At 54.1% G+C, this 12,673-nt stretch overlaps 1 protein-coding gene across 1 annotated transcript; it reads left to right on the forward strand.

The window, feature by feature from the left end:
* The first annotated feature begins 8,222 nt into the window (after nucleotides 1–8,222).
* On the forward strand, nucleotides 8,223–11,849 carry LOC144486420 (BOS complex subunit TMEM147-like). Its single transcript, XM_078204456.1, has 3 exons — nucleotides 8,223–8,311; nucleotides 10,033–10,154; nucleotides 11,267–11,849. Exons 1-3 carry the CDS (start codon nucleotides 8,285–8,287, stop codon nucleotides 11,385–11,387), a joined length of 270 nt encoding a protein of 89 aa, XP_078060582.1. The 5' UTR covers nucleotides 8,223–8,284; the 3' UTR covers nucleotides 11,388–11,849.
* The last annotated feature ends 824 nt before the right edge of the window (nucleotides 11,850–12,673 follow it).

A 12,673-nucleotide genomic window follows, 5' to 3' on the forward strand; every position in this document is an offset into this window, starting at 1 on the left:
CATTTTTTCTTAAGGGGGAGTTGTTGCAAAGTTGAGTAAAATGCAAGAATGGAAGCAGTGCGTGGTCCCTTTAAAAAGTGGTGCTTTTTCTGTACTTAGAGTTTGAAGAAAAAGATAGAGTGCATGGGGAGCCAGACTGAAACATTATCTCAACGGGCCAGGCAGCAGGATTGCCGAGGTAACAGGCTTCAACATTTGACTCAGAACAGGCTTTTGAATTTAACCAATCAATTTAAATGAGGCACTTGAATAACAGCAGCCTATCAGATTTAAATTTGATATTTGGGTAACCTGAGAACCAATCCTGTTGTGGGGATGTGGATCTGTCATCAGGGATATAAAAGAACAGGCAGTGGTACAATAGGCAGAGACAGCAACGGCCGCCTGCCAGGGTAACAGCCTCATTTATGTCTCAAGTCAAAGCTTGATCTCAACAGCGATGGAACCAAAGACGGAAAAGAAAGAAATCCAGAAAGAAAAGATCAGAGAAGACCAGAAAATTCCAGAAGACGACAAACCTGGTTGTAATTTTGAGAGTGACTGAAAATTCTATTTTTGTTGTCAATGAGTGTGAATTGTATTTAAACGGCATTCCATTCGAATCATGTTCCATTCAGGTTGTTAATAGTTGAGTTAACCTGTTCACTGTGAGTTCGATAAATAAAGTGTTACTTGTTGACTTCACAGAGTCTCAGGGAGTTATTCTATATTTAACCACTAGAGGCTGCTGAAGAGCCGATCGTACCCCTTCACACACTCACTTGAACAGATTATGGGGCGAGGTACTCCTCTCTGAGTGGTTGGGTGTTAGTTCTGAGGGGGAAGGGTGGGGGGAACAATCTCTGGTTCATTTGGTCTAACCGAGGGATACAGAGACCGGAACTGTGCACAGTGCTCCGAGTGTGGTCTAACCGAGGGATATTGAGACCGGAACTGTGCACAGTGCTCCGAGTGTGGTCTAACCGAGGGATATGGAGACTGGAACTGTGCACAGTGCTCCCAGTGTGGTCTAACCGAGGGATATGGAGACCGGAAGTGTGCACAGTGCTCCGAGTGTGGTCTAACCGAGGGATACGGAGACTGGAACTGTGCACAGTGCCCCGAGTGTGGGTCTAACCGAGGGATACGGAGACCGGAACTGTGCACAGTGCTCCGAGTGTGGGTCTAACCGAGGGATCTGGAGACCGGAACTGTGCACAGTGCTCCGAGTGTGGGTCTAACCGAGGGATATGGAGACTGGAACTGTGCACAGTGCTGCGAGTGTGGGTCTAACCAAGGGATCTGGAGACCGGAACTGTGCACAGTGCTCCGAGTGTGGGTCTAACCGAGGGATATGGAGACTGGAACTGTGCACAGTGCTCCGAGTGTGGTCTAACCGAGGGATATGGAGACTGGAACTGTGCACAGTGCTCTGAATGTGGTCTAACCGAGGGATATGGAGACCGGAACTGTGCACAGTGCTCCGAGTGTGGGTCTAACCGAGGGATAGGGAGACCGGAAGTGTGCACAGTGCTCCACGTGTGGGTCTAACCGAGGGACATGGAGACCGGAACTGTGCACAGTGCTCCGAGTGTGGGTCTAACTGAGGGACATGGAGACCGGAACTGTGCACAGTGCTCCGAGTGTGCGTCTAACCAAGGGATCTGGAGACTGGAACTGTGCACAGGTCTCCGAGTGTGGTCTAACCGAGGGATAGGGAGAGCGGAACTGTGCACAGTGCTCCGAGTGTGTCTAACCGAGGGATATGGAGACTGGAACTGTGCACAGTGCTCCGAGTGTGTCGAACCGAGGGATATGGAGACTGGAATTGTGCACAGTGCTCCGAGTGTGGTCTAACCGAGGGATATGGAGACCGGAACTGTGCACAGTGCTCCGAGTGTGTCGAACCGAGGGATATGGAGACTGGAATTGTGCACAGTGCTCCGAGTGTGGTCTAACCGAGGGACATGGAGACTGGAACTGTGCACAGTGCTCCGAGTGTGTCGAACCGAGGGATATGGAGACTGGAATTGTGCACAGTGCTCCGAGTGTGGTCTAACCGAGGGATATGGAGACCGGAACTGTGCACAATGCTCCGAGTGTGTCTAACGGAGGGATATGGAGACTGGAACTGTGCACAGTGCTCCGAGTGTGTCGAACCGAGGGATATGGAGACTGGAACTGTGCACAGTGCTCCGAGTGTGTCTAACCGAGGGATATGGAGACTGGAACTGTGCACAGTGCTCCGAGTGTGTCGAACCGAGGGATATGGAGACTGGAACTGTGCACAGTGCTCCAAGTGTGGTCTAACCGAGGGATACAGAGACTGGAACTGTGCACAGTGCTCCGAGTGTGGGTCTAACCGAGGGATATGGAGACTGGAACTGTGCACAGTGCTCCGAGTGTGGGTCTAACCGAGGGATATGGAGACTGGAACTGTGCACAATGCTCCGAGTGTGGTCTAACCGAGGGATATGGAGACTGGAACTGTGCACAATGCTCCGAGTGTGGGTCTAACCGAGGGATATGGAGACTGGAACTGTGCGCAGTGCCCCGAGTGTGGGTCTAACCGAGGGGTATGGAGACTGGAACTGTGCACAGTGCTCCGAGTGTGGGTCTAACCGAGGGATATGGAGACTGGAACTGTGCACAGTGCTCCGAGTGTGGGTCTAACCGAGGGGTATGGAGACTGGAACTGTGCACAGTGCTCCGAGTGTGGGTCTAACCGAGGGATAGGGAGACTGGAACTGTGCACAGTGCTCCCAGTGTGGTCTAACCGAGGGATATGGAGACTGGAACTGTGCACAGTGCTCTTGCGTAGCCCAGTGTAGGATTTGTGTCTGAATTTGGTTTCTGTGAGTGAGGGAGTTCCAGGATTTTGACCCCAGCGACAGTGAAGGAACGGACGATATATTTCCAAGTTGGGATGGTGAGTGACTCGGAGGGGAGCCTCCAGGTGGGGGTGTTCCCAGGTATCTGCTGCCCTTGTCCTTCTCGATGGTAGAGGTGGTGGGTTTGGAAGGTGCTGCTTAAGGAGCCTTGGTGAGTTGCTGCAGTGTATCTTGTAGACGGTACACACGGCTGTCACTGTGTGTGGGTGGTGGAGGGAGTGAATGTTTGTGGTTAGCATGTCGATCGAGCGGGGCTGCTTTGTCCTGGATGGGGTCGAGCTTCTCGAGTGTTGTTGGAGCTGCACCCATCCAGGTGAGTGGGGAGTATTCCATCACACTCCTGACTTGTGCCTTGTAGATGGTGGACAGGCTTTGGGGAGTCAGGAGGTGAGTTACTCTCCGCAGGATTCCCAGCCTCTGACCTGCTCTGGTCGCCACAGTGTTTATATGGCTGGGTCCAGTTGAGTTTCTGGTCAATGGTAACCCCCAGGATGTTGATAGTGGGGGATTCAGTGATGGTAATGCCATTGAATGTCAAGGCGTGATGTTTAGATTCTCTCTTGCTGAAGATGGTCATTGCCTGGCATTTGTGTGGCATGAATGTTATTTGCCACTTGTCAGCCCGAGCCTGGATATTGTCCAGATCTTGTTGCGTTTGAACATGGACTGCTTCAGTATCTGAGGAGTGGTGAATGGTGCTGAACATTGTGCAATCATCAGCGAACATCCCCACTCTGACCTTATGATGGAGGGAAGGTCATTGATGAAGCAGCTGAAGATTGTTGGGCCTTGGACACCACCCTGAGGGACTCCTGCAGAGATGTCCTGGAGCTGAGATGACTGACCCTCCACAACCACAACCATCTTCCTGTGTGCCAGGTATGACTCCAACCAGCAGAGAGTTTGCCCCCTGATACCCATTGATTCTAGTTTTGCTGGGGCTCCTTGAGGCCACACTCGGTCGAATGTGGCCTTGATGTCGAGGGCTGTCACTCTCATCTCACCTCTGGAATTCAGCTCTTTTGTCCATGTTTGAACCAAGGCTGTAATGAGGTCAGGAGCTGAGTGACCCTGGCAAAACCCAAACTGTGGGTCACTGAGCAGGTTATTGCTGAGCAGGTGCTGCTTGATAGCGCTGTCGATGACCCTTCCATCACTTTCCTGATGATCGAGAGTAGACTGATTGGGCAGTAATTGGCCGGGTTGGATTTGTCCTGCTTTTTGTGGACATACCTGGGCAATTTTCCACATTGTTGGGTAGATGCCAGTGTTGTAACTGCACTGGAAGAGCTTGGCTAGGGGAGCGGTAAGTTCTGGAGCACAAGTCTTCAGTACTATTGCTGGAATGTTATCAGGGCCCATTGCCTTTGCAGTATCCAGTACCTCAAACCGTTTCTTGATATCACGTGGAGTGAATCGAATTGGCTGAAGACTGGCATCCGAGATGCTGGGGACCACTGGAGGAGGCCGAGATGGATCATCCACTCGGCACTTCTGGCTGAAGATTGCTGCGAATACTTCAGCCTTATCTTTTGCCCTGATGTGCTGGACTCCTCCATCATTGAGGACGGAGATATTTGTGGAGCCTCCTCCTCCAGTGAGTTGTTTAATTATCCACCACCATTCTCGACTGGATCTGGAAGGATTGCAGAGCTTAGATCTGATCCGCTGGTTGTGGGATCGCTTAGCTCTGTCTATCACTTGCTGTTTTTGCCATTTGGATGCAAGTAGTCCTCTGTTGTAGCTTCACCAGGTTGACTCCTCATTTTTAGGTGTGCCTGGTGCTGCTCCTGGCATGTCCTCCTGCACTCTCCATTGACCCAGGGTTGATCCCCTGGCTTTATGGTAATGGTTGAGTGGGGGATATGCCGTGCCATGAGGTTACAGATTGTTGTTGAGCACAATTCTGCTGCTGTTGATGCCACAGCGCCTCATGGATGCCCAGTCTTGAGTTGGTAGTGTTGCAAAGTTGGGCAGAGTAACTGTAGATTGGTGTGTGTAAAATTGTTAAATGCTCGGGGTGGGGAGGGGGTGGGGGGAGCATTGCACGGTCCCTTTACAAGGTGGTGCTTTTTCTGTGCTGAGAGAGTTAGAAAATGCAAGTACACAGAGAGCCCAGACTGAAACATTGGTATCGAAAGGTCAAGCAGCAGTGTTACCAAGGCAACAGGCTTTGAATTTTCTGAATTCAGCCGATCAATTTGAATCAGACACTTAGATACCAAGAACCTATTAAATTTAAATCTGATGGTTTTGACAATTTAGGAGCAATCCTATTGTGGGAAATATTGATGTGTCATCAGAGGTATAAAAGAAGGGGAAGAGTGGGACAAGCAAGCAACTGCCACCTGCCAGAGATAACAGCTCACAGCTCTGAGAGAGAGAGAATCGCTGCCTCTCACAGCTGCATCTGTGTCTTAGAGAACGCATCATCTAGAAGAAAGATGTTCCAGACAGAAGAATCAACAGAGAAGGCCCAGAATGTTCCGGAAGACACAAAACCTAGTTGTAATTTAGAGAGTGACGAAATTCTATTTTTGTTAATGATTGGAAATAGTATTTCTATTATATTCCTCGATTCCGGACTTACCCCAATGAAATCATAAACACCCACAGAGGTGTCCCAGGGGGAGAAGAACGTGGCGAGGAATAACATCTGGGAAGAGAGAGAGAAAACATGGCAGTCTATGTCTTAACAGAGCAGATTCCCAACCGCCGCCCCCCCCCGCAACCCTCCACGAGATCCGCAAACATCTCCCGCTGCCCCCCGATCCCCCCTCCGCCCTGGGACCCTTAAACACCTCCTACTGCTCCCCGAATCCCTCCTCCGCCCCGGGACCCACAAACACTTCCCACTGCTCCCGGATTCTCCCCCCCCCCCCCCCCCGGGACCTGCAAACACCTCACACTGCTCCATGATTCCCCTCCACGCCAGGACTGACAAACACCTCCAGCGATGGCCTCCCGCCCTCTCACAAGAGTCCGGGATAAGCCGACTATGACAGAAACTCTGTTCTGGGGTGGAGAGGGGTTCAGGGTTTTCCCTTGCAGAGTTGCACAAACAGGTAGGTAGCACCAGCCTGCACACACCTCCAGAAAGCATTGTACTCAGACCTGGAACACACAACATCAGCATCGGGAAACAGCACACCATTCAGCCCCTCGAGCCTGTTACACAGGAACAGGAGGAGGCCATTCAGCCCCTCGAGCCTATTACACAGGAACAGGAGGAGGCCATTCAGCCCCTTGAGCCTGTTACACAGGAACAGGAGGAGGCCATTCAGCCCCTCGAGCCTGTACACAGCAACAGGAGGAGGCCATTCAGCCCCTCGAGCCTGTTACACAGGAACAGGAGGAGGCCATTCAGCCCCTCGAGCCTGTTACACAGGAACAGGAGGAGGCCATTCAGCCCCTCGAGCCTGTTACACAGCAACAGGTGGAGGACCTGTGGCCGATTTACAGAGCATGTTGGGATAATTGGGCAAGCACTGAAACAGCAGGCTGCAGCCCCCGTCCCAAACACCGCGGACCCGCCCCCATCCCAAACACCGCTGACCCGCCCCCATCCCAAACAACGCGGACCCGTCCCCATCCCAAACACCGCGGACCCGCCCCCATCCCAAACACCGCTGACCCGCCTCCATCCCAAACACCGCTGACCCGCCCCCATCCCAAACACCGCTGACCCGCCCCCATCCCAAACACCGCTGACCCGCCCCCATCCCAAAGACCGCTGACCCGCCCCGTCCCAAAGACCGCTGACCCGCCCCCGTCCCAAACACCGCCGACCCGCCCTCGTCCCAAACACCGCCGATCCGCCCCCATCCCAAACACCGCGGACCCGCCCCATCCCAAACACCGCTGACCCGCCCCCATCCCAAACACCGCTGACCCGCCCCCTTCCCAAACACCGCTGACCCCCCCATCCCAAACACCGCGGACCCGCCCCCGTCCCAAACACCGCGGACCCGCCCCCGTCCCAAACACCGCTGACCCGTCCCAAACACCGCCGACCCGTCCCCGTCCCAAACACCGCCGACCCGTCCCCGTCCCAAACACCGCCGACCCGCCCCCGTCCCAAACACCGCCGACCCGCCTCCTTCCCAAACACCGCCGACCCGCCCCCGTCCCAAACACCGCTGACCCGCCTCCTTCCCAAACACCGCTGACCCGCCCCCATCCCAAACACCGCTGACCCGCCCCCATCCCAGCACCGCTGACCCGCCCCCATCCCAGCACCGCTGACCCGCCCCCGTCCCAAACACCGCGGACCCGCCTCCATCCCAAACACCGCTGACCCGCCCCCGTCCCAAACACCGCTGACCCGCCCCCGTCCCAAACACCGCCGACCCGCCCCATCCCAAACACCGCTGACCCGCCCCTGTCCCAAACACCGCTGACCCGCCCCCGTCCCAAACACCGCCGACCCGCCCCGTCCCAAACACCACCGACCCGCCCTCGTCCCAAACACCGCTGACCCGCCCTCGTCCCAAACACCGCTAACCCGCCCCCGTCGCAAACACCGCTGACCCGCCCCCGTCCCAAACACCGCCGACCCGACCCGTCCCAAACACTGCCGACCCGCCCTCATCCCAAAAACCGCCGACCCCCCCCCCGTCCCAAACACCGCCGACCCGCCCCCATCCCAAACACCACCGACCCGCCCCCGTCCCAAACACTGCTGACTCGCCCCCGTCCCAAACACCACCGACCCGCCCTCGTCCCAAACACCGCTGACCCGCCCTTGTCCCAATCACCGCTGACCCGCCCCTGTCCCAAACACCGCTGACCCGCCCTCGTCCCAAACACCGCTGACCCGCCCCCGTCCCAAACACCGCCGACCCGCCCCCGTCCCAAACACTGCCGACCCACCCCCGTCCCAAACACTGCCGACCCGCCCCCGTCCCAAACACCGCCGACCCGCCCCCGTCCCAAACACTGCCGACCCGCTCTCGTCCCAGACACCACCAACCCACCCTCGTCCCAAACACCGCTGACCCGCCCTCGTCCCAAACACCGCTGACCCGCCCCCGTCCCAAACACCACCCCCTGTTTGGGACAGGAGTTGTTGTTCGAGACAGTGACTGGCGGTGGGGGGGACGGGGGTGGGGGATCGGGGGTGGGGGGTCGGGGGAGGGGGGGGGTGGGGGGAGGCCGGCAGAGGTTGTTAGTACATTGGGACGGGGACTGGGGGGAGCAGTGTTTGGGATGGAGGTTGCTGTTCGAGACAGTGACTGGCAGTGGGGGTGATGGGGGGATGGTGGGGGGCAGTAGGATGGGGCTGCTGTCGGGGACACGGAGAGTTATCGAGAAGGTTTATTCCGGTTTTTTCATCCCCTTTTCCTCCCTTTTCCAGATGTATCCCCCTCTGGGTTGGTGCCAGAGGGATCGAGTTTGACTGGAAATATATTCAGATGAGCTTTGACTCCAACATCAGTCTGGTAAAGAACATCACTCACACTCTGCTCTCTCATTTTCACTCCGAAACCACCTCTGTTGTTTCTGCTCATTCCCCCTCACCTCACTCTGAGATAATTCTGTCTGGTCCCAGTCTCTCCCACAAGGGAAACAGCCTCTCAGCATCAACCCTGTCAAGTGTCAGCTTAGAAACTCCAAAGTGTTTTATGAAGCCGACTAGGATAAGCGTGAGATGCTTCACTCCAGATATGATTCAAGTGACCCACTAGGGAGCTTTTATCAAACAAAGATTATTTAAGAATATAGTTAACGTGGAGAGTAAGAAAATTAGCAAGAACTTTTATCAATTACAAACGAGAAACAAAACAACCACTATAATGTAGAACTCTTAATATATCTAATGATGTTCCAATTAAAACCAAAACCCATCGACAAAACCCTTTAAACAGGTTTATCACTGCACAGGCTAAAGCTCACGAGATACTGGAATCCAGTTCCCTGGGTTGAATGCTGATTTCAGATGATCTTGAAAACTCAGAGCAGCCTGCAGCCATCAGCTCCCCAAAACCAGATTCTTTACTGCAGCCTGGCAAGAAGCTGTGCTTTCAGCAAACTGGTAAAACTTTCAAAGCAAAACAGAGAGACTTATTTTCCAGCTTGCTTCAAAGACTGCCAATAACCCTGCAGCCAAAGAAAAACTGAAAGCCAAAACATTTCAGTCACCTGACCTCCCACAATTGTTTTTCTCCTTCCAGCAATGACATCACCCAAAGCTGTGACTATGATTTTTAAAAAACCTCTTAAAGGTACACTAACGTCACACTGGCCCCCTGAGGATCCGACATGTCTCAGTAAGGTCACCTCTCATTCTTCTAAATACAATCGCATGATTTAACTTAACGAGTGAATTGACAATTGGTGCACCCCGCCCCGAGAACGAGTTTGATCGCCAAGCTAATCACAAACATTTACTCCCTCCACCACCGACGCACGGTGACAGCCGTGTGTACCGTCTACAAGATGCCCTGCAGCGACTCACCAAGGCTCCTTAGGCAGCACCTTCCAAACCCACCACCTTTACCATCTAGAAGGACAAGGGCAGCAGATGCCTGGGAACACCACCACCTGGAGGCTCCCCTCCGAGTCACTCACCATCCCGACTTGGAAATATATCGGCCATTCCTTCACTGTCGCTGGGGTCAAAATCCTGGAACTCCCTCTCTAACAGCGCTGTGGGTGTACCTACACCACACGGGGCCTGACGGATGTCCAATAACAATCCAGGAACTCCCTCTCTAACAGCACTGTGGGTGTACCTACACCACACGGGGCCTGACGGATGTCCAATAACAATCCAGGAACTCCCTCTCTAACAGCACTGTGGGTGTACCTACACCACACGGGGACTGACGGATGCCCAATAACAATCCAGGAACTCCCTCTCTAACAGCACTGTGGGTGTACCTACACCACACGGGGCCTGACGGATGTCCAATAACAATCCAGGAACTCCCTCTCTAACAGCACTGTGGGTGTACCTACACCACACGGGGACTGCAGCGGGTTCAAGATGGCGGCTCACCCACCCCCTTCTCAAGGGGCAATTAGGGATGGGGGGTAAATGCTGGGCCAGCGACACACACATCACGTGACAGAATCGATTGAAAAGCAGCAGCTGCTTTATCTTTCAGAGTGAACCTGCTCCCTGTGTGAATTTGCTGCCTTTCCCCCCCTCACTCCCCAGGTTCATTACATCACCATGGCTGGACTGGTGTGGATGTTCTCGCGATACGACCTCCCAAGACACTATCGTCTGCCCATCGCCGTTCTCCTGGCTCTCAGTGTTTACAAAGCCTTCCTCATGGAGTAAGTCTGTGTGCAGATTAGCACCATTAATCCTGCCAGTGCGATCCCTGTGCCTGCGTGTCCTTCACGTGAGTGTGTGTCTGTGTGTGTGCGCGTGTGTGTGTGCGCGCGTGCGGGTGGGGGGGGGGGGGGGGAGGGGAGAGAGAGAGAGAGGTGTGCATGTGGGAGGCGGGGGTGGTGTTTGTGTGATTTGATTTATTATTGTCATGTATTGTGATACAGTGAAAAGTATTGTTTCTTGCGCGCCATACAAAGCATACCATTCATAGAGTACAGAGGGGAGAAGGAAAGGAGAGGGTGTAGAACATAGTGTTATAATCATACAGAGTATGGGTACAGAGAAAGATGAATTTAACACGAGGTAGACCCATTCAAAAGTCTGACGGCAGCAGGGAAGAAGCTGTTCTTGAGTCGGTTGGTGCGTGACCTCAGACTTTTGTATCTTTTTCCTGACGGAAGAAGGTGGAAGAGAGAATGTCCGGGGTGCGTGGGGTCCTTAATTATGCTGGCTGCTTTGCCGAGGCAGCGGGAAGTGTAGACAGAGTCAATGGATGGGAGGCTGGTTTGCGTGGTGGATTGGGCTACATTCATGACCTTTTGTAGTTCCTTGCAGTCTTGGGCAGAGCAGGAGCCACACCAAGCTGTGATACAACCAGAAAGAACGCTTTCAATGGTGCATCTGTAAAAGTAGGTGAGAGTCGTAGCTGACATGCCAAATTTCCTTCGTCTTCTGAGAAAGTAGAGACATTGGTGGGCTTTCTAACGAGAGTGTCAGCAGGGGGGGACCTGAACAGGTTGTTGGTGATCTGGACACCTAAAAACTTGAAGCCCTCGACCCTTTCTACTTCATCCCCGTTGATGTGGACAGGGGCATGTTCTCCTTTACACTTCCTGAAGTCGATGACAATCTCCTTTGTTTTGTTGACAATGTGGGAGAGATTATTGTGAGGGGGGAGGGGGTTACCCCACACAAGGACAGGATCAGAGTGGTCCCCTAGTCTCTCTGTTGCAGCCACTCAGCAGGGCCACTGTAAGCGGATGTTTCTATTGCTGACTGACCCCATTTTATCTCTGCCTCTCTCTCCACACCCCCCTCCCCCTCTCCTCCACAGGTCCTTTGTCCATGTGTTGTTGTTGGGCAGTTGGACTGCGCTGCTGATCAAAGCTATGGTGACAGGGGCCATTTCTCTCAGCTCCTTGGTCCTGTACATCAACCTGGTACACAGCAACTGAGGTGGAGCGGAGCGCCAGAGAGGGAGGGGCCTGGCGGACTGGTGGGGGAGGGTGTTTCCCCAGGAACGGACGGATAATTGAAGAGACAGTGTCGGTGTGAGTGGACCCTGAGCAGCACTGATGCTATCCTGAGGGGGGGGCACTGTCCCCTTGCTCACCCACCCACTTTCCCCAGTGAGCTGCCAATGTGGCACCCCTCATCACCCCGCCATAGCCCGCCTCTCTGAGACAGGACTGCTCCCTGCTGTGTGGCTGCAGCTGGTGACGGGGGTCCCGATTGGTGGCAGTGCGGGGGATTCTCAGGGGGCCGGTCCCCCCACGAAGGGGTGAGATCCGTTTGCCATGGAAACCATCAGAAACTCCCCCGGCGACTGACAGCGAGAATTCCTGCCGCACGCGAGGTCTGTCCGTACCCTCCACTGAGAATCGATTCCACACCAATAAAACATTTCCAATTACTGAGCAGAGAGTTTGGATTCTGTGCCTTCCACAGAACTGGCAAACAACACAGCCATAGGAGGAGGCCATTCAGCCCACAGAGTGCGTGCTGACACAGGGACCACTGAACCGGACAGGGTGCCCGTAACACAGTGAAAAACAAACAGCAAGATATCAACGCATCAACAGAACGGCAAATTAAATCCAACAGCAGTCGCTGTCAGTTCCATTCCCGCACGGCCTTCGCTGGATATTGGGAATCTCAGTGGGATGGAGGGGCAGAGGGATCGGGGGGAACAGATCGGAAAAAAAAACACTCAGATAGCATCACAAGGTGAATGGCACCCATACCCCTCAGTTAGACCACACTCGGAGCACTGTGCACTGTTCCAATCTCCGTATCCCTCGGTTAGACCACACTCGGAGCACTGTGCACAGTTCCAATCTCCGTATCCCTCAGTTAGACCCGCACTCGGAGCACTGTACACAGTTCCAGTCTCCATACCCCTCGGTTAGACCCACACTCGGAGCACTGTGCACAGTTCCAGTCTCCATATCCTTCAGTTAGACCCACACTCGGAGCACTGTGCACAGTTCAGCTCCCCATATCCCTCGGTTAGACCACACTTGGAACACTGCACAGTTCCGTTCCTCATATCGCTCGGTGAGACCACACTCGGAGCACTGTGCACAGTTCCAGTCTCCATATCCCTCGGATAGACCACATTCGGAGCACTGTGCACAGTTCCAATCTCCATATCCCTCGGTTAGACCCACACTCGGAGCACTGTGCACAGTTCCGGTCTCCATATCCCTCGGTTAGACCACATTCGGAGCACTGTCCACAG

The sequence above is a fragment of the Mustelus asterias genome, unplaced genomic scaffold (genome assembly GCF_964213995.1).
Source record: "Mustelus asterias unplaced genomic scaffold, sMusAst1.hap1.1 HAP1_SCAFFOLD_334, whole genome shotgun sequence".
Classification (NCBI taxonomy): Eukaryota; Metazoa; Chordata; class Chondrichthyes; order Carcharhiniformes; family Triakidae; genus Mustelus; species Mustelus asterias.

Coding starts and splice junctions, on each gene's coding strand:
- LOC144486420 (XM_078204456.1), top strand. CDS start 8,285: ATGAGCTTTGACTCCAACATCAGTCTG. Junction 8,312..10,032: donor TTGACTCCAACATCAGTCTG/GTAAAGAACATC, acceptor CTCACTCCCCAG/GTTCATTACATCACCATGGC. Junction 10,155..11,266: donor TACAAAGCCTTCCTCATGGA/GTAAGTCTGTGT, acceptor TCTCCTCCACAG/GTCCTTTGTCCATGTGTTGT.